General features: G+C 42.3%; 1 protein-coding gene across 1 annotated transcript; it reads left to right on the top strand.

The window, feature by feature from the left end:
- Positions 1-158: 158 nt before the first annotated feature.
- On the top strand, positions 159-13,073 carry LOC128763840 (A disintegrin and metalloproteinase with thrombospondin motifs 15). The gene is made up of 8 exons (XM_053873068.1): positions 159-1,192; positions 5,356-5,488; positions 6,744-6,911; positions 7,622-7,908; positions 7,985-8,162; positions 8,237-8,412; positions 9,055-9,230; positions 9,639-13,073. The coding sequence occupies exons 1-8, from the start codon at positions 296-298 to the stop codon at positions 10,411-10,413; spliced, it is 2,790 nt and encodes a 929-aa protein (XP_053729043.1). The 5' UTR covers positions 159-295; the 3' UTR covers positions 10,414-13,073.
- Positions 13,074-27,064: the final 13,991 nt, after the last annotated feature.

Raw genomic sequence — 27,064 nt, 5'->3', positions numbered from 1 at the left:
GAGCCTCAGCGAGAGTGCGGTGGGAGGGGTGATGTTGCGCCCCTTAAATACTCAGACGCACGCACGTTGTACAACAACAATAACATTGGGAGAGTAACAAGTGGTTGTGGTCTGCAGTGCAAACCAAGTCCCGCCACCGATGAAGTCTGCAGCGCGCATTCTCAGATTACATTTGTGCATCGTGGTCGCTGGTACCCAGACTTGAAGCGAGATGAAGGAGAGGAAAGTGGACGCGTAGCTCTCGGGACAACACTGAGCGGAGGGGGGATAAATCGTGGAACTCACATGAACAGCCATGGCTGTCCTCATCGGCACTTTGATGATTCTAACTAAAGTGCTCCTTCATGTCAGATGGGCACTTTGCATGGAGGAGGATTTCTGCCGACCGGATCTAGTAGAGCAGAAGACGCATCAGCACACGGATGAAATCCTCGTTAGACTTCATGCGTTCGAGCAGGACTTCCACCTGAAACTCGCTCCGGACTCCAGCTTCCTCACCCACCGAGTCGGGCAACCCAGGAGCAGCTTCTCCAACATTTCTGACCTCAAGGATTGTTTCTACTCTGGTGACGTAAACTCAGATCCGCGCTCCTTCGCTGCTTTCAGTCTGTGTAAGGGAATCAACGGAGGATTCTCCTTCAACGACATGGAGTACTTCATAAGTCCAGGAGGGGATGATGAACGTGGACACGCGCTCCACAGAAGGCACGTCATCCGACGCCGGAGACGCGCGGCTCAGACCAGTCGTGACAGCCGCAGCAGATGCGGAGTCGCGCCGTCTGCATACAATATTTCCTTGGAGAAGTACAAGTACATGAGTGAAGAAGGCATCTCGGAAACTGTGCTGGAAACTCTGGGAAGGTCCAAACGTTTCGCTTCCATACCCAGGTTTGTGGAGGTGCTGGTAGTGGCGGATGAGTCCATGTCCACATTTCATGGGGACGATCTGAAACACTACCTCCTCACCCTGATGTCTGTGGCGGCCAGGTTGTACAAGCACCCCAGCATCCTCAACTCAATTAACATCGTGGTGGTTGGCTTCATGGTGATAAACGAGGCCGACAAGGCACCCAAAGTTTCCAGTAACGCTGCTCTGACTCTACGAAACTTCTGCTCTTGGCAAAAGAAGCTGAACAAGCACAATGACAAACATCCAGAGTACTGGGACACCGCCATTCTCTTCACCAAGCAGGTATGGTCCGTTTGATGAATCAGAAAAGGCCCTTATTTCCTCCCACATTCTGGTTTTATGATCCTGTATTATTGTGCTACATTTATCCTGGATAGATTTCCAAGCATGTGAAATATGATTGATAACAATGACATCAATGGTGCAGCAGGTGGCAGAGCTTGCGTAACACAGTGAGAGAGTAATCGCTGCAGTCCACCGAGAGTCACAAATCCTTCAAATGATTCTAGGATCCAGACGGTAACCAAAATTGATTTGTTAAGGTCATTTCCCCAGAGTTTCACTGAAGTCATGAGTTATTTTGCTGACAGACTGACAAAGACACTGAACACCCTTGGCAGTGAAAGAAGATGAGGAAGAAGAAAAGAAAAAAAGACACCCAACTAAACATAGACTGAGTTGGTCACTGAAGTACCTGCTCAGTGATGTCAGAGACCGTGTCGACATGAGTTCTGTAGCACGGATGAGAGCTTTGCTAAACTGCATTTATTGAGTTTGTTCCTGTCAGCTCTAGTGATGCTGCTACTCAAGCAGATCACCCAAAAGAAAATGATGGATGCCACCACAGGGTAGTAATAGGCCCCTCATCTCCAGTACTTTCCAAAAGTACAGGGTTTCAAAGTAGAATTCTTTTTTCTTTTTTCTTTATTTAATTTGACATGGACGTTACGTACCAGTGAAACACCACATTCTCAATGTCAACCATCTAATGTTAGCGAGTGCAGTAGGATTGAAGCATTAGGACTTGCAGAAGACAAAGGCAGCTGTGCTTGTTTAACTGACGGTGATTCTCCTGCCTTCAGTCCTTATACTCCAGCTCACTGTCTTTCTGTTCATTTCCAATGTAATAGATATATAATATATTGGCATTAATCTGTGCTTGATGAATTGGTATCTATTAATGTTCGGCATATAGTCCCAAATGGCATGTCCGTGACAGACAAATGCCCTTACATGGACCTGACAGAGCAGCTTGGTCTCAGATGGTCTACTTGTCCAGTCGAGACAAATTTTTAGGGTAATTTCAAGTGACGTTAGCATGGCTGACTCCCTAAGTAGAACCAGATTTTAATCATGCCCAGAAAAGTCTAGATAAAGAAGTGAATGTGAACTGAAATTCCAGCAATCCTTGCCATTGCAGTTATTCAGCATTTGCCGTTTAAGTACCATACTCTATTGACCATCTTTCAAATAGCATGAACAGTATGTGGTTTCAAATGTAAGTTAGTCCACATGGCTGCTCGCTGGATAGCTGACTCAGCCCTTGTTTTATCACGTCGGCCGATGAGAACTCTCAAGAGTGAAAAGAGCAGGCACCCTTCCGTGGGATGAAATAATCTGTGTTTTGCGAACAGAGCACAAATGAAGCCGCATTTGCCTAATGTGTTGATTTTGCAGAATGAGTGCTGTAGAATACACACTCTGCAACATCATTTCACAATGGTTCGACATTGTTGCAGGATACAGCACTAGAAATACAAAGTCTACTGTCCCTATGCTGTCAGACTGCATTACATGCTGTGGTCCACTGTGTGACTGGGCGTGATTCCCACCCAGTAAACAGCCACATCATCCAAATGTCAAATTTCCCCACTGTGGGACAAATAAAGGACATCTAATCTAATGTCATCGACTCCCATTCAGAGATCTCAAACTGGCTGTTGGCTCAGATGTTCAATGGCTTCCAATGTTAGTAACTCAATTCAGTTTCAAACAAAACTTCTCATTTTGACATTTTAACTTTTCACTAAAGAACGAATGCTTCTTATGTCGTAATCTCATAGCCTCAGACAATTTTGACTTCCTTATTATCACAGAAACTTGACTAGATGACGATGACGGCCCACAAGTCGTGCACATGACCTCCTCCCTCTCTACGGTTGTAAGTATATTTTGAGTCCGACGATGCTCCGGTGACATCACCGTTCTTCATTCCACCAAAGCAGAAGCTCCACATGTTTTCATTTGGAAACAACCAAGCGTGCGGACAGTGAAGGTGCAGGTCAGCTCGTACGGACTGACTGTGTAGAGTTTATATGCCGTTTAAGTGTGCGGTGAGATGCTCCTGTTTGACTGCAGCTGTGAAGGTTTCCTCCTGTCCAATCACAGCAGAGTGGGCGTGGCTGGCTAGAATGAGATTTCACCTCTGGGGGAATGAAACGCTTTTGACGTGTGGGGCTTATGTGCATTCTGTAATGTAAATATTTCAAATCGAAGAGTTTTGTGCAAACAGACACATGCTGATGTGTTCTTTTGGGTTCTAATATCAGTTTAAAAAACACTCAAACTGCCAGATTAGTTCCTCTTTAGAAGACATTTTAGACGTCATTGGACTCAGTGTATTGTCAATCATCAGTCAGTCCCAAGATGTATTCCCATCAGCCTGGTCCATCCAACCTCTGCTCTCACCTCTTGGCACATAATGATCTAAATGACTTCAGGCCGATCTTGAAACTTCTATTTTATTATCTTCTATTCCATTCTATTTTTTTTTTTTTAATGGTGTATTCTCAAATTGTTGAATTTATGCAACACAACTCTGTTCTGTTGCATAAACGCTGTGGGAATCAAAGACACAACTCTGAACTGGTTCTTGTCATATCTCAGAACATCTTCAGTCACCAAAGGGAACTTCTGTTCATCCACAGCCAAATTTACCTGCCAATTAGTCAATCTATGTGCAGCCTCTTGGTCAAATCCTCATGCGACACCACTGCTATGTAAGATGTAAGATTTACGAACCCATAAAGAATTCTCAAGGCGTGGCTGCTGTCCTAGCATGTCTTGATGATGTCGCTATTTGAATGGCACAAAATGTCCTTCGACCTTTAATGATCTTTAAAATCAAACCCTCTCCTCACTGGCACCAACAAACAAATCTCTCTGACAGCTCTAGCTGGGTCGGACCTCAAGTTGCAGGGCTTCAAACTGACTGTTAGCAACTCTGCACTAGAACTCTGTCCACTTTAGAATCTACTTTTATATTTTACTGATAACTTTTAGAGCCCATCTTGGCCTGGTCCCTGACTACATTGTAGAACTGCAGACCCCCTATGACCCAGCCAGGACCCTCAGATCCTCAGGTGGGTCTCTGCTAGTTGTCCCGATGTTAAGACTTACATGTAAATAGAGAGCTGACAGAGCCTTTTCTGTCAGGGCTCCTCACACTTTGGAACAGTCTGCCAGGGTAGATCCAAAACGCAACATGTACTGTACCTCACCTTTAGAGCTCTACTGAACAGTCATTTTATAGGCTTGCTTTTATGTAATATCTCCCAAACCTTTTTTTAGTTCCACCCCACAGTGAGATTAGCCTACTACATCTGTGTCTCTGTCCATGTTTAATCCTCAGCAAGTGCAGACCCTTCATTCTTCTGTCCGTAAAACACTTCAACAGCCCTCTGAAAGGTGCTATGCAAGTATAGCTTTATTGTTATATGTTAATGTCCGCTTTTAATTTGTGAATTTTTCATACCTGCTTGAGGAGAAAGCTGCTTCTTATTTTTCAAATTACTAAAATGAAGATGACAGCATATGTGTGTATGCGCGTATGTGTGTGTTCAATGGGTGTGTCATCATTTATTTGTAGTAAGTAAAGAGATACAAGCAACAGTTTGAGTTCATAAAAGGACACAATAGAACCAGAGAGTTAGCATTGTCATTACAAAATCTCTTCATGCCTTTAAAATGTCAGACAAATACATTCTGGCACCAAACCTTTCAACAAAAAACATGAGAATTCAATGCACATCGATTCTATGTTCTCTGCAATGGCACGTCAGTGTCTGTTGGTCAAGTAACAGTGACCTGTCCGTGTTACGGTACCATCCTATGTTGCCTTGAGTTCAAAAGAAATTATTATTCATTAACTGTGTAGGGATGAAACATTCCTGTCCTTTAAGTGGACTTGAACATGCCTTTTCTCGTAACTAAGAGATGAGTCCTTAAATATGTCTAAATAAAAAAAAGTGATCTTTATTTATTTATAGTTTTTTTTTTTTTAAACAGAGTACAATATATAGAAACTCCCTTCACTGCCACACTCTTCTTTCCCTGCTAAAGCATAATGTTCTTGTTAGCTTGCTATTGTCCTTCATGATCCATTCACCACTGTATGAGTTTGACTTTTTTTTAATTGATGCACATTAATGCTATTTGCTGTGCAGGATCTTTGCGGCGCCACAACCTGTGACACACTTGGAATGGCAGACGTTGGAACCATGTGTGACCCTAAAAGGAGCTGCTCTGTCATTGAGGATGACGGTTTACCCTCAGCCTTCACCACTGCCCATGAACTTGGTGAGAATCTTGTTGTTTGAACTGTTTCATATGAGCGGATGAGCGGATGATTTGTGTTCACGAACGCTTGGTTCGAGTGCCAGACTTCCGGGATCATTATCTGCTTGGGACGAGTTCAGCATCAGCCGAACTTTTCAGGCCGGTCAGCTTTGTGTTACAGATTTACGCTGGCTTAAGCTCGGAGGCAAGTCACCTCATTGGGCCAACTTTAAAAAGTAAATAATGATTGTGTACCAGTGTCATTAATTCAGATAAAGGTTGCCTTGAAATCAGACTTTTCATTCATTAATTATGGAACCAGAGCAGGGTTACACACGAAATATTTAACAACAGGACATATTGTCACATCATCCCATGGCCTTTTCTAAGCATAATTCTGGCTTATTTTCGTCTTGGTCTGACTGACAATCCCCCAACCTTTGAGCCCTTTCAGTCAGGAACAGTGCAGCCGCTTGTGACCATGGCAACCACCATGTATTTGTTTAATAATTCCATTTGGCCAGGGGAAGTTTCTTTGATCTCAGTTACTTCATGTGTGTCACCCGAAATCGAGATTAGTCCATTTTTCTGCACCCTCCTTTTCCGCTTCAGCATCTGTTCCTCCTCCTGTCATCGCTGCTGTCTGTAATTGCCATAACTCATAATGTACCTCTTCCTTTTTGATTTGGTTCGCAGTTAAGCAAAACACAGCTGTGCATTATGGAGCAGCTCCCTGAGATTTTCCATGTGTTTTGAATGCTGTTTAATAGACACTATATGAGTCTCTGTATTTGATCCAATTATCAGTGCGGGCTGTAGTTTCTTTTGCTGTTTCAGTAAGCACTGAGTGAGGGCGGTGTACTGTGCCTAAAGCCAGATGTAATGTAACTCCTGAGGCCCCAGGAGAGGCATTGGTTTCCAGTGTCCTCATATATGTTAAGTAATTACAGAATTTCCCCTAAAATAATGATGCCTGAACACACTCAACCCATGGTTTTGGAAAACTCTCCACAAGCGTATTTTGAAATGAGTTCATGGGAACCAAATTCCCCTGTCTGGTCTGGCTTAGCACCTGGATGTGTGCCAGATTTATATCCACGGTAACTGCAGTCCTGTCTGTGATGACATCACTGATGAACGATCTTGTACTGTGAGTCTTGTACTGTTGTTTGGCAGGACTTGGTGTATGGACTGTAAATGTGACAGATCTAGTGAGACTGGAAGTGCTCTGACAAAAGAGTGACCGCCTGCTTGTTTCCCCTCCCACTCTCTCCAGGCCACGTCTTCAACATGCCCCACGACAATGTGAAGGCATGTGAGGAGGTATTTGGGAAACTGAAGGACAACCATATGATGTCTCCCACACTGATTCAGATTGACAGGAGTCGGCCCTGGTCTGTGTGCAGTGCTGCCATCATTACTGAGTTTTTGGACAGAGGTCATGGTTCGTAAATGTTTCCTGCACGTCTCTGTGGACTTAGTCTCAGCTGGTTTCAATCTACCCTCGGCTTCAGTGCGGCCCTAACCTCACTTCAATTTGTTATTTTTACTATGATGAAACAGTTGCTTTTGTTAAAAAAAAAAAAAAACGGTCACCTAAAATATTTACAAAAGAGGGGATTCAACGTTTTAATCTAAAATACAATGGATGTAACCATAGACCCAGATTTGTGGAGAATCACCTGTCACTGACTTTATGTCTTAAATAAGAATGAATTGCTAAGGAAAACAGTGATCCAATAAGCACAGTAATGCAACACAAGAAGGAATATACAAACAAATCCAGACTGTTAATGTGTAAACAACTGATGACTTACCTCATCTACAATTCACTGAATGTTACAACAAATCAGTAAACAAAATGAATGAATAACAAATTTTTGAATCACCTGACATAAGAAGTTTTCAACAAAACTGCAGGCTAAACACACAAACTTTTCACAAAGACAAAAAAAATACCATTACAACCATTTACAGAAGCTGGTTCTGTCCATGTATCATGTGGAAAACAATCAGTTTTGAAGCTATACATGTTGTCTTTGATGATGATATTAGTTTTGTTTTGGTCCATTTTTAAATCTGACTGGTAGTGCTGCTTTGTTTTAAAGTTTTAAAAACCTTATGTACTATTAATGACGTGGTGCATGTGTGCAGGTGACTGCCTCCTCGACCAGCCACACAGACAACTTTCCCTGCCGGACAATTTGCCAGGCGCCAGCTACAGCCTGCACCGTCAGTGTGAGCTGGCCTTTAGTCACGGGTCCAAGCCTTGCCCCTACATGCAGCCCTGCTCCAAGCTGTGGTGCACTGGGAAGACCCGTGGACAGCTGGTCTGTCAGACGCGGCACTTTCCTTGGGCCGATGGGACAAGCTGTGGCTCTGGTAAGGTCTGCTACCAAGGTTCCTGTGTAGACAAGGGCAGCAGCAGCAGCAATGCTGAGGTGAGCCACTGAGGATATGAGGCCATCTATTCAGCCGGAATTGTTTTCTGATTAACTCATGTCTTGCACGTTCCAGGTGAATGGGCAGTGGGGCAAATGGGGTCCATATGGAGATTGTTCTCGTAGCTGCGGCGGTGGAGTTCGGCTTGCACAGAGAAAGTGTGACAACCCCATCCCTGAGAACGGAGGCAAATACTGTACGGGTCTCCGGGTTAAATATCAATCCTGCAACCTAAACCCCTGTCCTGATTCAGGTACACGAGACTGCGAGTGATCACTAAACATAACGTCAAGTGATGGTAATGTTTTCTCCCTATTCGGTCCAAAGGAAAGAGCTTCCGCGAAGAGCAGTGCGAGTCGTTCAATGGCATAAACCTGAACACCAACAGACTGGGTGCATCTGTGGTCTGGGTTCCCAAATATTCCGGCATCTCGCCAAAAGACAAATGCAAGCTCATCTGCCGAGCAAACGGCACTGGCTACTTCTATGTCCTTGCTCCAAAGGTATGGAACTAAAGCAATGTGGTGTGTTAAGAACTATGTGGGAAAAAGAAAAGGAACATACCCAAAAGCAGTTGCCTTAATATGAAGGACTAAGAATGAAGGAAATATAATAATGTGTCTTGAATGTAGCATTACAGCAGGGGGGTACAAACCTTTTTCAATGAGCGGAGAATCTCTTGTGATGCTGTGACACACATCATGGGTTGTTACTTTCCGATTTCCATAAACACTACTAGTGAAACACACACAAAAGATGTTATTCGCTTCATCAAACAAGATAAAACATGAGAGTATCACTGCTGCTGTGATGACTGTGATGGTCATTGCTGCATGGGAGGAGTGACAAAAAAGTGGAATTATGTGGTGTGGGTACAGTCTCCCATTGACGGTTGTGACAGCTACTTATGCAATGGACAGGGAAACAACCTTCAGGCAGCTGAACAAGCCAACCTCTTGTATATACAAAAGGAAAATACTCTCCAGTGTCCCTGTGGTACACGTGGTCTGCTCCTTCTGTGATTCATTGTGTTGGTTTTGTAACACAAACACAATATTGAGTGATTGATAGACTGCACAGTAGAATGTTTCTCTCTCAGTATGTCGTTTCTGGGGCCCTGTACTAAGTATGAATCTCTCCTGCAGGTCATCGATGGGACCCCCTGCTCTCCAGACACCTCAGCTGTGTGTGTTCAGGGAAGGTGCATCAAGGCAGGCTGTGATGGGAAGCTTGACTCTAAAAAGAAGTTTGACAAGTGTGGTGTGTGTAGCGGCGACAACCAGGGCTGCAAGAAGGTCTCAGGAATGTTCTCCAAGCCCATGTAAGTGCAGCAGCCTGAAGGCCAGTTTGACTGTGTAAGAATTAGTGCCATTTTAGTAGCACATATTTGGTCTCTGAAAGTTCTGGCTACATCCAACTCCAACTATTTCAAATACCAGTTAAGGGCATTATGTCAAAACGTTTCTTTTCTGAATTTGAAATCGCTATCCTGACCGAGAATCTGTTGTGTCAAAACATAGCATTTACTTCATGCAACAGTGCCCTTATTTTGGATGCTCAGTAGGTGGCAATCCCATTTAAAAATGTATGTCATGCATAAAGTATGTAAAAGATAATATTCCCAATGCTGCGCAAGTTCAAGATGAAGAAGAAGAGGGTGAAAAATCAAAGCCTTGTGCCATTTTACGCTTGCAAAAAATTAAGCTGCATTTGCTGCTTTGTTTTTCAGTCACGGGTACAACTTTGTGGTGACGCTGCCAGTTGGCGCCTCCAACATTGACATCCGTCAGCGTGGCTATCGAGGGATGGTCAGTGACGAGAACTACTTGGCTGTGAAGAATAAGCATGGGCAGTACCTGTTGAATGGCAACTACGTGGTGTCCGCAGCTGAGCGGGACCTGCTGGTGAAGGGGAGCCTCCTGCGTTACAGCGGCACCTCAACGTCTGTGGAAATTCTCCAGGCCATCAGATCTCTGCAGGAGCCTCTGACGGTGGAAGTGCTGTCCGTTGGAAAGATGACGCCACCAAGAGTGCGTTACTCTTACTACATTACCAAAGAGAATAAAGAAGTAAAGACTTCACGGAAAGAGGAAAGAGTCAACGCTGCAAACAGTGTTTTGTCTGACAAGAACAAAGTTGAAGCTAAGAGAAAGCTGAAGGAGAAGCAACCACTCAGTCACTGGACGACAGGGAGCTGGGAGACATGCACAGTGAGCTGTGGCAGTGGCATGCAGAAGAGACTTGTTCAGTGCCAGAAAGCCGACGGACGTTCAGCAGCTGACTGCAACATTTCTGACAGGCCTGTTTCGTTAAGACCATGTGGGGACCCATGCCCCATGTGGGATGTAGGGTCCTGGTCTCAGTGCTCGAAGTCCTGTGGAAGGGGCTTCAAAAGGCGGCCTGTGCGCTGCATAACGGACAATGGTCTAAACCTTCCAAGAGATCGCTGTTCGGGAAGGAGAAAGCCTCAGGAATTGGACCTTTGCAATCTAAGATCCTGTTAGAGCTGTGCAGAAACTGTATTGAATCATTTCTAGGTCAAAAGTGTTTGACTAGAGCATGAGCAGAGCACGGTCAGAATATTGACTTTACGGCTTGTTATTGGCTGGTGATGAAGTCATAAAGACTGACTGTGTGTGACAGCTGCCCTCTAAAATGGAAGAATCCCAAAGGAGTGTCTTGAAAACCACAAAACCGTCAGCAGCAGGCTGAAATGTGTATGGTCTACCTCTTTCTGGACATCGCCTGTGCTTTTAAAAAGGACACAAAAGGAAAGGATCTCGAGAATGTAAGGGCGGGTCGATGATTTGGGGAATGAGATTCCTGATCAGAAACATTCCTAGCTTTCCAGGGCATGGGACTTTTCCCTGTCGTATCATTGAGGAAATCGCTGAAAATGTGAAGCACATTAACAGTACTGCAATATTCAAATGTGTTTTGCTTTATGGCTGCTGCTGCTGATGTCTTCTAGTCCAAATTGGGTGTCTGTCATGCAGCCATTCTGAATTCACCAGTCAGCTTTGCAAGGTTCTACTCTTAGAGAGAGGTCTTCAGGTATCATGTCTGCTCGATGTCCGGGTTCTAGAGGTGGGGCTTGTTTAGAAAGCAAACGTTTGTTGCATTTATGTTTCCACATTACCAATGAGACTTCACATTTCTCAGAGACTTGGAATTGATTTTCACATAGTTTGTACTTCTGAAGCAGTTCGTTCAAAGGACAGAGGCATCTATTTAGTATTCATTTTTTGGATATAATTTCCAATATCCAATCAAAAAAGTTGAACAGAACATTCCAGAGTCCTGTAAGAAAGTTAATGCTAAGCTTGCGTCACCATTAGCTAGCGCCATCAGTTGCTCTGGCCATTGGTTCTGGATCAAACTGGACAGACTGGTGATAATCTGAAGAACATAGTCGGCAACAACGCAGTTTGACATTCCATATTATCCTGTAGTACATTACCTCTCTAAAAGATTCGAACCTCACTGTTGTGAATCAACATGAGTGATAGATTATACGTCCAAACATACTGCTTTTTGAAAAAAACAATGCTTGAAAGATGAGTGAAGTTGATGTGAACATACTGTACCTTGTAGTAATGGCATCACCAATGACAAGGGTTCACAGAGTAGACACCACGTTTGGTTAGGTACAGCAGAAGTGCTCTTCTTCACCTATCAATAGAACAACAATAATGACAATGACTTTGAAGCAACACAACCATAGAATGAGTGTAACTGAACATGAAGACTTTGACAATCAACGTCTGTTTATCATTTCTATTTCATTTCTATCATGAAATAAATGAGGATTTATGAGGAAACATTGTTCATGTTGGTTCAACATTAGCAATAGCTTAGTATAACTACGGTTACAAGCGCATTACCAAAAGGGAAGCTGAATCAGTACTTAAACAAAAGGTCCCAAGTTACGATCCGTGAAGGACTCAGACTCCAGGAAGTGTTGCTGTACTCACCAACTTCAATCATAACTGTCTTTCTTCTGTCATTACATGTGCCATCATGTCACTATTTTATGCAGTACAGGCCAAAAGTTTGGACACAATGCGTTTTCTTAGAAGGCCAAGGGTTTGCAGTGCTGTCAACAAATACAATGGCAGCTGCCTTGAGTCATCTAAAATATAAAACATATTTACAATTATTCAACATTTTTTTCCTTGCTACATAATTCCACATATCATGCTACATATATTTGATATCTTCAATATGTATCTACAATGTAGAAAGTAGTAAAAATGAAGAAAAAAAAACACTGAGCGTGTCTAGACTTTTGTCCTGTATACTGTATAATATGTGCTCTAACTTTTAAGTCCAGAGGGAAATAATGGTATCGTGATTGACAGTTTGACTGTTTGATTTCGCTCCATATGTTCATTTTCTTGAGGCCAGAACAGAACAGAAACTAATGGCCACAGGTCCAGATTCATTGACTGATGTGTCTGAGGTCCAGCTTCACCTGACAGGAGGGCACCATTGATGGCAGTGTATGTGTGCTTTTTAAATGCAAGCATTTGGCTTGACATGTCTGTCTGCTATCGTGCAAAGAGCAGCATATCCCTGGACTTGGAGCACATTTGCAGAGTGAGGTTTCACTTCTCTCATTGTCTATCATTGAAGTTGTCAAACCACAGTACAAGCCAAGATGAGATCAAGTGACATTGTCTGAAGAAAATATACTAAGATAAGATGTAAAATATGCCAAAAGAGACAATGTACATCTTTATGTTTTCTTCCTTTTCCGTCATTTCGACACCACTTCATCTCGTGCTTCCTCCTTCACAGTGCTGAACGTAGCCACTCTGGTGTGTCTGAAAATTCAAGCCAGCTGTCATCACAACAACCAAACAGAGAAGCGTTTGAATCATGTATTAATATCCATTTTCTTTTCCCCATTTCCACCTATCTATATATATAGCCTTATGAATCTATACCCGCACCAGTATGGTGCCTGCAGTCCTTGACAACAGTGAACCTAGCCAAGTGCCAAAACTGTGAATGCTGTCATGCCTATAATCTGAAAATATATTTCTAATCCAGATGTAAAACATCTGTCCATTCTCCAGGTTCAGCGAAACCAATGTAGATTGTTTTTCACTTTCGCCATGTACATGTTGTTTGTCACGTGTATTGTATACTATGTATACATTCATCTAGCTGTATGAAATAAAGTAGATATGAATATACCCTTTACTAGAGTCTTAGCCTCCCTGTGTGTTGTGTTTTTGTTTTTCATTCAACATGAATAAGCGAATGGTGAAGTTAGCTGTCTGAGTGCCAGAGGTGATTCCTGCAGCACTGTGAACCAGACATGCAAAAGCATCACAGCGGCTGATGAGGCACTCATCCGGGCAGCTCCTCTGCTGAGTCAAGCTGTGCGACCCGACTGCTGTGATTACCAAGTCAGCATTGTCAGGAAATGCCCAACGATTTCATCGGCCTGAGTCACTCGTGCTGTTTGCATGGTTTGTTTTGTGCTGAAGGAAGAGGACCTGACTGCTGGTTCTTTGTAACATATTTCAGTTGGATGACAGGTTAGCAACGTGGATGGTTGTGAATACTTCATGGCACGTTACTGGTGAGTAAGGTTTATTTTAACAGTATATATAAAGGAAATGAAGTCAACAAATATAGTGCAAAAATGCCTTGCAATACAGTGCCTTCACGTCATATGATTAACCCTTTGTTCTATAACATATTCACCACTTACTGTAAAAAGATCCAATATTATACATCCATATATTCAGGCCCAATATTTGTGATTTATATTGAGAATCTTTAAAAAACAGTATATAAAATCAAATATTACATATTTCTGAAGAACAATGTATTTACACTTTCCCTATCTTTCAATGTGTTTTAAATTATTTCAACAACAAAAGATGAGTTAAATGTAAAACTCTTTTTCTTCTGTTGTTGGGTGTGATGGTCCTTCATTAACAGTCACAGCATAGAATGTGACCCCAAAGGAAACTGAATTGCCCACTGCCAAACCATGTATTGAACACATCTGAATGATTTACATTTGTGGCTGGTTCATTTGGGCCTCACCAGTTCAGAGTCCCTCACCCTGCGAAGCTCTGCTACAGCATTCCCTCACAGGAATACAAAGAGGAATTAACTATCGCCTTTGTGTCTCCTCATTCTGCTTGTGTGCTTTCAAAGGCCGGGACTTTATCCATCAGCTCCTGAATGGCCTTTTGCTTCACAGTTGGCCCCTGCTGCAGAGACGTGAGACATGCACTCTCCTCCGGAAATCACATTATCAGCTTTCCACCACAACACAGCAGTTAACACCAGAGTGAATATGAATTACATCCCCAAACCTAATCTCGGCCTTGTCCACCCATTCACACCACTCTCGTGTGGCTAATGAGCATGAAGAGTTAATGTTTCCCGAGCCGTGAGAACTGCTGATTCTTTAAGTTGGTCTTTCTTTACAATGAGTCAAGCGCAAAGTCAAACAGACCAGCGTAGCAGAATGAAATGTGGAAATGTGCTTGTGGAGTGCAGTAAACAATAGAGCTGTGGAGACCATTCTCTGGGCCAAGACACCAGGACATACATCACGACTGTGTGCTGTTAACCGGCCTGTGTGGAGAGCAACCCTTCATCATGCAACGGGTTGACCTTGAGCAGTTACATACAAATTCTGCATCAGTCTGATCCGCCTCTCAAACATGAGGCAGCCTTATCTAGAGCCTATACCAGATTTTGATGATGTTTTCTATGTTTCAGCAGTTTTCACCCACTCTAAATTGCTGATCTGGACAAACCTTCCAAGCTCGCCTCTCTCTGCTCACATCATTTGGCAACTCGGTCAATTGGCACTGGCTCAGGTCAGAGTGACACCAGGCTTCATTGGTCTCACCATAGATCCGTATCTTCAAGGCCCCATGTGTCCCACACAGGTCACTTTCTCTGGATGGTTGGAGTTAATGATGATCAATATGGTGCATTGGCAATGGCATGTCAGACCTTCATGGGTTCATGGAGAGCAATGATCAGTTGAGTCATCTGCTACACCCATGCAGATTTCACTTGGGCTTCATCAGTGTACTATATGTAGTGATTCTGACCGCTGTGCTGCTCTGCCCTGAATAAAGTCTGCCTCCGCAACCGGTCTATCCATATAGCCAGCGATCCATGGCATCTACTGGCTAGTTTCAAAAGTGACGCAGGGCTGTTTCCATCCCCCCTCCTGATAACTTCTCGCTGCAGGAGTGCGAAATTGATAGTATGTTAGTGCTTCATCAGTCAGGCAGGCAGAGAACCGAGGGCAGTTTCTGTCGATCAGCCTGCAGCCAGCTCCAACCAGACAGGCACAGCATTTTGTAACAGAATGACTCGGCACTGGCTCAAGTCCTCCTCTCCACGGGGAGTCAGAATACATTGTCCTCCCTTCCACTGCACGCTGAACCTCATCCTTCACTGCATCCACTGCTCCTTCAATGTCATCCACCACTTCCTCCATCCCACTCCATTTCTGTTTATCACACGCTATGATGGTAGCTACATGTGTGCTATTGAATTCCATTAGCTGCCACCAAAGTAATGTTCCTACCAAGGTGGAAGAAGAAAAGGGGGCCACTGCAGTTTTTTCTCAGCCTTTTTAATAAGCTGCTGAGCAATTCTGGTCACTGTTGTGGCACGTTACCACGCCAACCGAACACCGAAGCAAAACATGTCCCCATATTTTCACTTCCTGCGGAGGAACCCTGAAAATCCTTGGAAACATGGATAACCTTAAATCTCTGTACAGAAATTCATCCTATTTTGATGATCTCTGATGCTCAATAAAAAAAAAAACTGCCAGGTCTGAAGGAGTCTTAAAAGAAAAATAAGATAGAGACGCAAAACAAAAATGTACACAAAATTAAAAACATATACATCAAAATAGCAGCCAGAACTTAAAATATACAAACAAACAAAACAAAATACAAAATACAGATATAGTATTGTTTTAGCTGTGGCTAAAACAATAGTAGCCTAACATATGTTTCAATTTAACAGCTCCAGCCAACAGAGATCTGTCCTTGTGATAACCTGCAGAGACGTTTGTCGCATTGCGTTCTTCTACAGTCCATGCTTCCGCCTCCATGCAACAGGGGGAAAAGACCTTCACAAGTATGTAATTGGGGGTTTTCCAGCATCTACATTTATTTAAGTTACCATGGAGACTTTACAACATGAAGGCTGGGCTTATTTCAGCAGTCATTCTGGATGTAATGAAAAGCAGAATGTGAACAAAGTCAACAAAACACACACCCATATACGTCTTCCTCGGCCCTTTAAAACTACTTTGCATTTGTGCCCATGGATACGAATATAGATTTTGCTGAATGAGGATGATGAACAGCCTCAGATGCCTCTGTGCTAGATCGGAACTTCTCAGACCTTCAGCGAGCAAGATCTCTGCGAGAGCTCTGTGAGAAGGGGTTCGCAATCCAAACACACAATGTTTTTTTCAAGTTTTCACTTGAGTGTGAACTATGCATTCAAGACAAACTTGGAAAAATAATTGAGAAACTAGGATGTCAGGATCCAATTATGTTGTCACAACATAAAATGTTATTTGATTTTAATAACATCACTTAAGAACCTATTTAACTGGAGATTTTCAAAATGAAGGCCAATTGTTATGATCTTAAAAGAAGTACTTGAATATCCTAAAAATACATTTATGACTCAAATATGTGTAGAAGGGATCTAGGGATGTGACCAATCACATCAGTATGAGTGTGAGCTGGAAAAGACAATGCAGACAAACAAAACAGAAAGAAAATAAAGGGGGGGTGGATTTGTTAAAGGAATGTGCTAATGTGTCTGAAACATTTGTACATCTTCAGCTGTATCGTATAACTCAGATGCAAGGTAGGGCTGCCAAGCCGACTTTGTCAGCTGGCATGTATTTCATCCCTGTTTTCAGAGTGTGTTGTACTATCACTTAATTTGAACCATCAGTAAAAACTTTACACTAAATAAAGTCAATCTCCACCAAACTGATAACTAAGAACTGCCCGATGGCACAGACTAGTTTCCATGTACAGTATCAGCTGAGTTGTACTGCCAGTCCATGGTCCCCTGCCTTCGTCCTGTGTTGTCTACGGTTCTGTTTGTGTTTGAACTGAGTCACATCCAAAAACTTTACCATGATGCATATATCTTTTAGACTCGACTGATTATGGAAACAACAATAAGCTTGTTATGTCTCCAGTTTATCAGGAACTGCAGGTGTTGCCATGATTTCACATGAATCACAGAGAATTCCCCTAAACATTGTAGTCATAGCATTACTGCACATGTTTAGGTTCTGAGCTGAGCCCTCAGCTGCGTCTGGTATTAATGTGGAAAATGATCGCTGCAAGTCACTCCAGTTCAATATTGGATCTTTGTTGTTCCTTTATTATGATGAAGTGTTTTTTTGATAAAATCTTGATCTGTGTCAGAGAATACAGAACAGACTTCAATGGCAGACCTTCACATACTGCATCTGGTCTCTTTAAAACAGCCTCAACTGACTCATATTGCACATACTGCATATTCTGTTTTGATGACCCAACGGCATGATGGAATCAGGGTTTCACACAAAGCCATTCGCTGCTATCAATTATCCAAAACAGGAATTGAAAGCAAAACCTGAGTGAAAACTCTAGTATGAGGAGACAACAAGCAATAATTTCTGTATTACACTACATTTTGGCAGTGCTGAGGTCCACTGTCCACATCCTGATCCTTGAACTCTGTCAATTAATCATTGTTGTTGATCTTTAAAGCTTAAAAAATAGTATTACAGAACCATTATTCTGACACCCAGATGTGGGATTACCAACATTTGGGCCAAATCTCCATGTCAACTTCTATTGAGAAAAGTGACTCGAGACTACTCTAGCAGCTTCTCCCTTGAAAAGCTTGTATTGCTGCCGTCTTCAGCGAGTTGCTCGTTCCACCATAAGCCCCTTCCCCTTCACAAAGCACTGACAACTTGTCAATCTCACTCCCTCCCCTAGAAAGCGTCAGTAAATGGTTACACCTTCAGGTAAACAATGATCCCAACTTAACTTCAGGTTAAACAGTTATCACACTCAAAATGTCACTGCCCTGCATCTTTTATTCTTTATTGTAACACCATCAATCTACTTAAACTTTCCATAATGCTCAGCGTCCATAAAGCCCTATAAGCTTCAACACAACTTCAGTAGATTTTATCATTTTCTTTCCCTTCAAACTGTCCAAATACATGGTTTTAGGAGAAGCTCTGAACCTCCAGAGCAAACTCTAGACTCCAATCTAGCTTGTACCAGACTCTGATCCGATCGTCACCTGGTGACTCTGTCCTCACAAACTTTCTGTGACTGAACAATAGTCCACTAGCTTGTTGCTGATCACTCAGATTCACCCTTCATCAGACACTTTGTGTTTGCGAGCAGGAACAGTGCCTGTGAAAGCCAGTTTGTCTACTTGTGAGTGGGAGATCTCAGGTTACACCCTCATCATTCCTTTGCACCCTGCAATACATCACTGTCAGACTGAATGTAGCCTTGTTCCCAACTGTTCTGATAACATGATAGTCAGGGACGAGTGCTGCAGCGAGCAGACACCCATGATGCTCAGACAATCAGGTGTCATTCAGTTCTGAATGGATGATGCTGTTAAAAGCATTTTGCTTTAGCTGATAAATGAGTGTGTGTGTTAGATGGGAGTAAAACAACTTTGTAATCCCTCTTAAGATCGATTTGTTTGCTAGTAGTGTGTGTTTCAGGGCAAATATCACTGTTTCACTAACACAGAAGATCGATTTACCTGGTTAATGTGGCAGGTCCATCCATAATATAAATGAAGTAATGTGAAGTTAGACTTTTCAAGCCAAAATATTCCCAAATGAATGATGAATGCTGCACAGTCCCCATTACACTGCATTTCTGTATTACACTACATTTTGGCAGTGCTGAGGTCCACTTTCCACATCCTGATCCTTGAACTCTTACAAGCAAGATGGCTCTGGACAATATGCCTCCAACACACACATTCGACTGAGTAATCTCATCACTAAACAGTACCAGTGATTTCTTCAGATGCTTTGTCACACAAAACACCTGCATTGAAGGTGACGAACAGAGAGTACGTCCCCGGACCCTAAACCCAGCCAGCATGGACTCAACAAACGTGAAAAAATTGAATGCACAAAGGTTATCCTGAAATAGATATAGTGTATGCTCACATTTCTGGAGCCACAGTGCCACAGGGCTTCGATTTGATTCAGTCCTAGTCCATCTTAAATTCAGTGTGTCTTGTACATATGACTAGCATACATCGTTTTATTTTAGATCCCGACACCCTAGATAAGGTTCCTGTGATATTGGAAAGTGCTTGGACTGTGGTACCAACAAAGAGACATGGAAAGAGTTGAGCAGTCAGATGGTTAGTCATCCAGCTAGTCATCCGACAGGAAGCTAAAGTGTATGTCCAATAAAAGCACCCGTAGTGGGTCTCGCATTTGTCTCCACTTCCTATACGGAAGTATATCTCCAGTTTTCTGCACTCATTCAGCTGTCTTCATGTGAATGGACAACTTACAGTGAGATGCCATGAGACGACTCAGGCACTATGGGACAATGGTGGTAGAGCACTAGCACTGCCCTAAGCCAATAACATCACCCAAGGGAAGCCATGGTGTACAGGATTAAAGAACCTTTACAGATCCACTGTAAGAAACATTGGAGACGTTCTTTTGTCAACAATGATGATGATGGCTGGACATGATCATCGTCATCTGCCACTACTTTTTTTATTTTTTTGCGCTACTTGCTGACTGGAGAGAGATTCTCTTCTCATGATTTAAAACTTTTTGTTGCCGCCAATTCAATAAATCAAAACTTTTCTTTGCTTCTTGATTGGCTGCTTTCCATTCTGGTTTCCTTTATTTATTTGAGGGGGATTAAAAATCTTTTAAGTTTGTATTATTATGAAACCTGTTGATGCTCCACAACAAAAGTCTGGCTCTATAGCTTAAATCACTTAATACCCTTTCAAAAAATGTGCGTGTTTCTAATAAAAATGAAACATGAAGTGTAGCATTTGTAAATGCATATTGAGTAAACACCAACGGCAAAGTTGCATTAGTATTCATTCATTCAGTTTATTCAAGATGCTTATTATTCCAGATTTATGTCAATATTTTAGTCTTGGAACATAAGTCAACTGGAAAAAAAAAAGAATTTCTGGAATGAAAAGAATGATGAAAGCTTGACTAAAGCACATTAACTTCCAGGACCGGACCACACTGGGTAAGTGGACCAGATCAGGCAGTGACAGATACAACCCGTCTTCTACCGGTGGTCGTACTGTGTTGCTCAGCATACAGACAATAGAGTCATTAATGCTGTGGTTGACCCATGTGGCTTCAGTTTAGAGAGTCTTCTGAAGTACAAGTAAAGGTTTTACTGTCCTCTGCCTTATTGAAGTCAAGTGGTGCTGTGCTAGCTAAACATCTTTAGATGCTGAGCTACTGATACTGCATGATTTCTAACATCTGTTCTGATCACAAAGAGATCTACTTGGCAGATAAAAGATGAAAATAATTTAGTCAATATGTAGTGTTCTGTGAGAGGATTTTATCCGCCTTGAAGATGTTTTCCTTGAGTTGGCCTTTTATTTAAGTTCAGTAAAAAAAAAAAAAAAAGAAAAAAGCCTACATCAGCGACATTTTTCCTCGTGCCGGAATGTCTCCCAGAGCGTCCCTGCGTGGGTCATTAGTGTGAAGTGGCAGCTAAATGACAGGTTCAGCTTTCAGGAACAATTAAAGCATCATCAAGTCATAAACAAATTACAGCCCGGAGGTTCCTAAATTTCTTTTACGGAGATTGTGCTTGCTTATCTGAGGCCTTCAGTGTCTGCTGTGGTCATGATGATCCATGAAAGCAATGCATGAGTTCACTTCAGTATTCTGAACATGAACGCTTTACATTTCTAAGCACTTTGACCCGTCCTCTCCAACATGGACCTGTTGGTGTCAACAGAAGTCTTGTCAGCACTGCATTCCCTAACTCCTTGTGACAGGGTTAAAAAGTAGAAAGCAGCCTGTATTATATTATTGTCATATCCAGCATGTCGTCATAGGCCTTGCAAGGCGATGCCAAATGCTTGGTGTGTGCTGAAAAGAGTGGATAATGCCAACTTAACTTGACATAGACTGTTTTCCTTATACAGTCAGTGGCCAAGTGTTTGACACAAAAACTGCCTGGTTGATTCAGGACTTCATTAAATACACACAAACAGTCCTCATAAAATTAAAAATAGTACATGTCTGCTTCACTTCATTAATCATCATGAAAGATAAGTTGGACTAACATGCAGTGCACAGCTTAGAGGATTCAAAAACTGTCCAACAAGGATGAAATGTAAAAAGTTAGTCATCCACTACATCACTCAGGAAAATTGCCAGAGCAGGTCCACTATTTGTTTTGTGCAAAGTTAAGCCAGGGAAATACCTGCACTGATGCCATGCTAAACATCTGGAGCTGCCAGCATTCATGACTTCATCCAAAAGTTATCCATTCAGATGTAGATGTGAGAACACGTCTGTAGTCAAAGAAGCAGACTTGTTCTTCAAATGTGTTATTAATGAAATATGAGCATGCATGAAGTGTGACAGGAGCTGGAAACCCAGGCACGTGGCAATGAGCACCAGGTTTTATAGTTGACAAAAAGTATGGGTCAAAATACATACTGGACATTGCAAGGGCTTTGTTTTGTTTTTTGTTTTTTTACTACAATGAGAAACAATTTGCTTTAAGACTAAAAATAAAATATAATGGCCTTTTAGATCACGGTGTAGTAATAAAAAACTGCACCCTCATATTCTATGGCAACAATGCCAACTGGCATTCATGTTGCTGTTGACTCTTTTATTATGTCATTAGTTTTATTTAGATGACAAGACATACATCATTTTAATAGAGGCATTACATGACCCAAGGAACCACATGCTGTTTGCAGATGACTCAACACTGGATACCCAAGAAGAAATGGAGAAAATTCAAAACTGGCATGATATAAATAGACCCTACGGGAATGTAAAAAAAAAAACTTTTCCAATCAAAATGTGGATGACAACTAGTTTTTGACAATTAATGGTAGATAAAGTAGAGTTGAAATGTCTGGGTTTCACTATAGACAGCTCACATGGAAACAGCACATAACCAACAGCACAATGAAAATATCCAGACAGCTGTGTCTAATGAACAAATGCAAATTCTACTTGAACAACAGTGACTTGAGAACACTCTATTGTACTCTGATACTCCCACACCTACTCTATGGATTTGAGGTGTGGGGAAGACCTATGGAAGTGATACAAGACCACTGCTACAGAAGAGAGGTATAGAATTACGTATGTAGCAGATTACAGAGCACACACCAATGAACCGTTGAAGCAAAAGTACTGAAGTGACCTGAGCAAGTAGAGAGACAAACACTGATGGCTGTGTTTAGAGCCAGAAATGCACTGCTACTGGATCATTCATCATGCCGAACACTGTTGAAACTATCTCCTGATGAGGTGGAGCCGTGAAGAAGAGGGAACCTCTACCAACCATATGCTTGAACCTCACTGAGACTAATGCACACTGCAGTGGTGGGAGTGAAAATGTGGTACTCACTGACAAAGGAAATGAAAGACCTGCACAACATGATGGTTTTCATGAAAATGTATGTGACACAGAGTGCAAGATTACGCTGAGGAAAATACAGTAACCCAAAGCACAACATACACAAGACCTCGAGAAACAAGCTGACACACTGTGACAACAACAGTGGTATTAAGGAGCAGAAACTAGAAGGACTATTCTTCACTGTGCTCCTTTTCAGTCTGTGTGAAACGTCAGAAGACATATTGACTGAGCTCGATGTAACATATAGGTGCCCATACTAGCGGCTGCCAGTTCGGCAACTCCTGCACTTCTGACCTTTTTCTGTTTAGTCTGCTGTTGTTTAGTGCTGTCTGTCGCATGTCGACGCATTAGGTTTGAAGCAGATGTTCCGCCTTGCACGGCCTATACTGACACTGTGGGCAGAATGACACACAAACAAAAGAAAGTTTGGTTTAGGTAATTCATAGGATGGCACTCCTTTCAACATGTAACAAAGTGCCAATCGCAAAGCCCCTCAAACGGCTGTGCATATCAGTCATGGTGACTTCCATCATCAATAAGAAGAGCCACTTTCTATTACTAGCTCATGATAATTTGCATTCGTCTGACCTTGCAGCAATGATTCTTTGTGCATGCACTTGGGAAGGTGCAGTAGTGCTCAGATGGCATGGTGCTGGAACATGGTGCACCTCGAGGTTAAAGATCATCCCTTGGTTTTTTGAAACTTAATTTTATGAAGAATGATAAATGATATAATTATGAATAAATAGATGTATACATTTTATATACATAACTAAATGTATATAAATAAATATACATTGTTTGTTTAAACATTTTTTAAGAGTTTTATTTATTTATACATTTTGTTATTTCAACATTTATTTATTAATGCATTTATACATTTTGCTTTTTGTCTTTTATTTATTTCGCTGTCAGCATGCAAATGCAAGTTCATCTCTTACACTTACTCACAACAGACCCAACATCAGCAAGACCACTGACACAAAGAGTCCAATTTCCTCAGGCAAATGTGACTCTACGAGTCAGACACCAATCTGTGATGAGTATGAGTCGCATCAGACAACTTTTTACATTATTTTATGTCGCAAACCGGATTTCTTGTGGGTTGTGGGAACGTGTATTGCCAGCTAATGATTTGCTATTGTGAGAGCAAGCTTGCACTCTTGTCTCTATGCTATTGTCTTGTCTCAGTTTCGGTAAGGCTGGCCTTGACCTGTCTCAGTATTGGAGGAGTCCAGTACAAGTTTCCCTGGCTTTGGGCTTGTTTGGAGTGCCATCCAGTGTGTAACTTTTCCCAAAATAAGGAATGAATTTTCAACACACTGACCCGAAATTGCTCAGTTCAGTCTTGTTAGGTTATTTCTCAATAACGGCATGTTTCTTCATCCAGCCTGTTGATCTGGCGGCGAGCGTGTTATTTTCATTCTCCAGACAGTACAGTTTTCCAACTCTACCGCTGATCCAGACTCCAACATTCAGTAGTAAGTCAATATGTGTCATCTGTATTTTTTTTGCCAGCACACACTTAATTATAAATCCTGTAAAGAATGTGGGTGATCCATCAGGAGCTGTCACGGGCCTCCCTGGTGCTCCTCCCTGGTGCTCCTCCCTGGTGCTCCTCCCTGCAGCTAACACGTTTCTGCTTATGGAATCTGAGAATGATAAATGGAGCAAAAGACTGCGGGACAGTCAAACAGACCTGCCACTCTCCCCCTACTTCCTACACTTCACCCCTGAAAGCATCCTCATACATCTGTCTTGTGATTATGGATCTAGCAGGAGATGAATTGACTTCTCTAGTGTATGTGCGGGGTTTGTCGCACGTGGCTACGCAGGTCAGTAAAAGCTATAGATCAAATGCTTCTAAAGCTACACCTACTGATGTAATCACACGCTTCTTTTTACCAGCCTGGACTTTATGCAGTTATGGATGCATTACCAGCACCTTCTCCGACAAGACTTGACTCATGTCACAATAGCCATAGAGTCTGGTAACAACTCTTTTGAGGTCCGGCACAGGTTTTTCCCCAGTTTAGTCCCAAAAATACTGCATTGTTTGAGAAGTCAAAGTGGACAGTTTTAGACTTCAGTGGACCAAATTAGTGAAGTGTTTCAAAAGGAAAGTCAATATTGAATACTGATGAGTTTTCCCCTTTATCGGCTTTCAGGTACATAAACTCTGATGGGGAACGTTGGCTCTATCGAGCCACTCATAATGGCGTTGACTGACTGCTACGGCTACCTTTACTACATTGCTAAAGTGACAGCTGTAGGCATAAAGTTCACTCAGGTCACTGAACGCTATCCAAAAAGGAAACAGAACTTGGGTTTTGCTGGAAAACAAACATATTCAGAAGAGATTCCTCTGTTCTGAAGAAGGCACTCTTATGGAGAGTGGAACATTCCCCGGATCCAAACCTTAATTTTTCCAAACCTTTATTTAAATTATTTTACTGCTAAAAGGATGTTTTGATTATTTAGTTTCTGTAGTTATCGAGATGCGGAGCGGGACCCAACTGCCAGTAGGCAGACAGCGGCTAGAATAGAATGGTTTAACTTCACACAATACAAAAACACCACAAAAGGTGTCACCTAACCGGGAGAACAAACAAATGTCCAAAACCAAAGTGTCACTGAACCAGGATGACTCCACCACAGGAAAAAAGTCCAACTTTTCCGAACTGGGAGAACAAAAGAGAGCAGAGTCTGTTAACAGAGAAAATAAAAACACAATGAACACAAACTTGCTACTGTGTTCGTCATTATGAACGCTCGAGCAGGGGAAAATAGCAACAAAGATAAAACCAGGAAGCCACTCAGAGCAAATAGACTAAGGAGGACAAAACAAACTCAGAGCACCAGGGTTTCAGAAAGAGTGATCAAAAACAAGTCAACAAATGGATAAATGAGTGAAGGAGCCAATTTACCATAGATACAGACAAAGTCTATCTGGCACATGTTGCTCGAGGTGTTTTTAAGCTCTGATGATGAGTGGATAAAAGTCCAGCCGTGTGCCTCAAACCAAGGAGGAAGGAGGAAAACACAAAATGGAAGTTAGGGGGCAAAATAAAAGCAGATCATGCCAACCAGTCTATTCCCCAATAAAATAAGACTTATTCACATGAATACACAATAGGTTCCATGTTCATTCTATATTGTGTCTTTTTTTAAAGGGTACTTTTGGGGTAAAACGGTCAGAGTTCATGTGTATTATTACCAGCAGTGAGTTGTTTAGGCACTTCAAAGACACTGCAGTAATTCATGTTCTCAGTTTGGACAGGTTTAAGCAGACAGTAAAGCCTGGACTGTGATATATGTTAGCAGCGGCATTTCCCACACTGTGACGTTCACTAACAATCGAAGTGAGTTGCGCTGCAATTCTGCCTACAATGGCATACTGACACTCTCAAGGCAACAATGCTTTACAGGATGAGCTGTCCAGCCTTTGCGGTGAAAGTTTGCAGTTCAGAGATGGTTAGGGGTCTTTCTTTATCCACTCCTTCCAGACTCCAAATAATTCGAATAGGAATTTCTCCAACACTGTGGAGACAACCTTGGAGCCATTGGATTCTGTCCTACGCCAGGTAAACAGGGTTTGAACATCCATGTCCATAATGTCAGTACTGGGCCGTTGTGGTTCTCAATGAGAGCTGGGCCAGAACCTCCGGTCCTGCCATTCCAACAAATGGTGAGAACTCATTGTCTTGATGAGAGTGGCACCAAAGAGACCAGGGGGGACCTTGGCCGGTCATTAACCAAAAGCAGCATTCTGAAGTCTTTCCTTCTCGGGTACCGAAAGCATTTTACCGTCCTTGCATCACAGAGTCCCACGGTGGTACCTTCACATAGTTCTTCAATAGTTCAGTAAGGTTGAGTCTTCATCCTTCTTCCGTCCTTTTGTCATCTTGCTGTATTTTAAGTGAAAGATGATCTGTTTGTGGGCCTTGCATCCACTGGCCCGTCAGAATTGACGTACAGTGAGCTAAGAGATGTCTAGTGAGCTATTTGTCTGTTAAGAGGGAAAGACCATTGGATCTGTCATCCCAGCGTTCTGCTCATTAGATTTGTAGTGATTTTTCTCAAATGACCTGAGGTGGTGGTTCAGTCATGCAGGTGTCCCCAGCTCTGTAAATTTCAACCATCTTCCATCACTCTCATAAACCGGTTGACCTCTTGCCATGCGGGAGCATAAACAGTCCAGCAGCTAAGTCCATCAGCAGAAAGAACAGCAGTGTCTTCCCTCCGGCTGTCAGAGTCTCACTCAGCGCTCCTTCACCTCTCACATAAACACACAGGAACCCCCTCTGGCTGAGCACACTTAATAACCACTTTGACTAAATACCTTCCTGAATATTGCATCCAAAATGAGCCGAAAGAGCCCACAGTTATCTCTTACATGTCATATTTTACTTTTCTGAAGGAGAAGCAACAACAGTTGTTTTGAATTAAAAATCAATTGTCAGCCATT

Source organism: Synchiropus splendidus, chromosome 8, assembly GCF_027744825.2.
Source record: "Synchiropus splendidus isolate RoL2022-P1 chromosome 8, RoL_Sspl_1.0, whole genome shotgun sequence".
Lineage (NCBI taxonomy): Eukaryota > Metazoa > Chordata > Actinopteri > Syngnathiformes > Callionymidae > Synchiropus > Synchiropus splendidus.
This window is presented reverse-complemented; position numbering and strand designations above follow the sequence as displayed.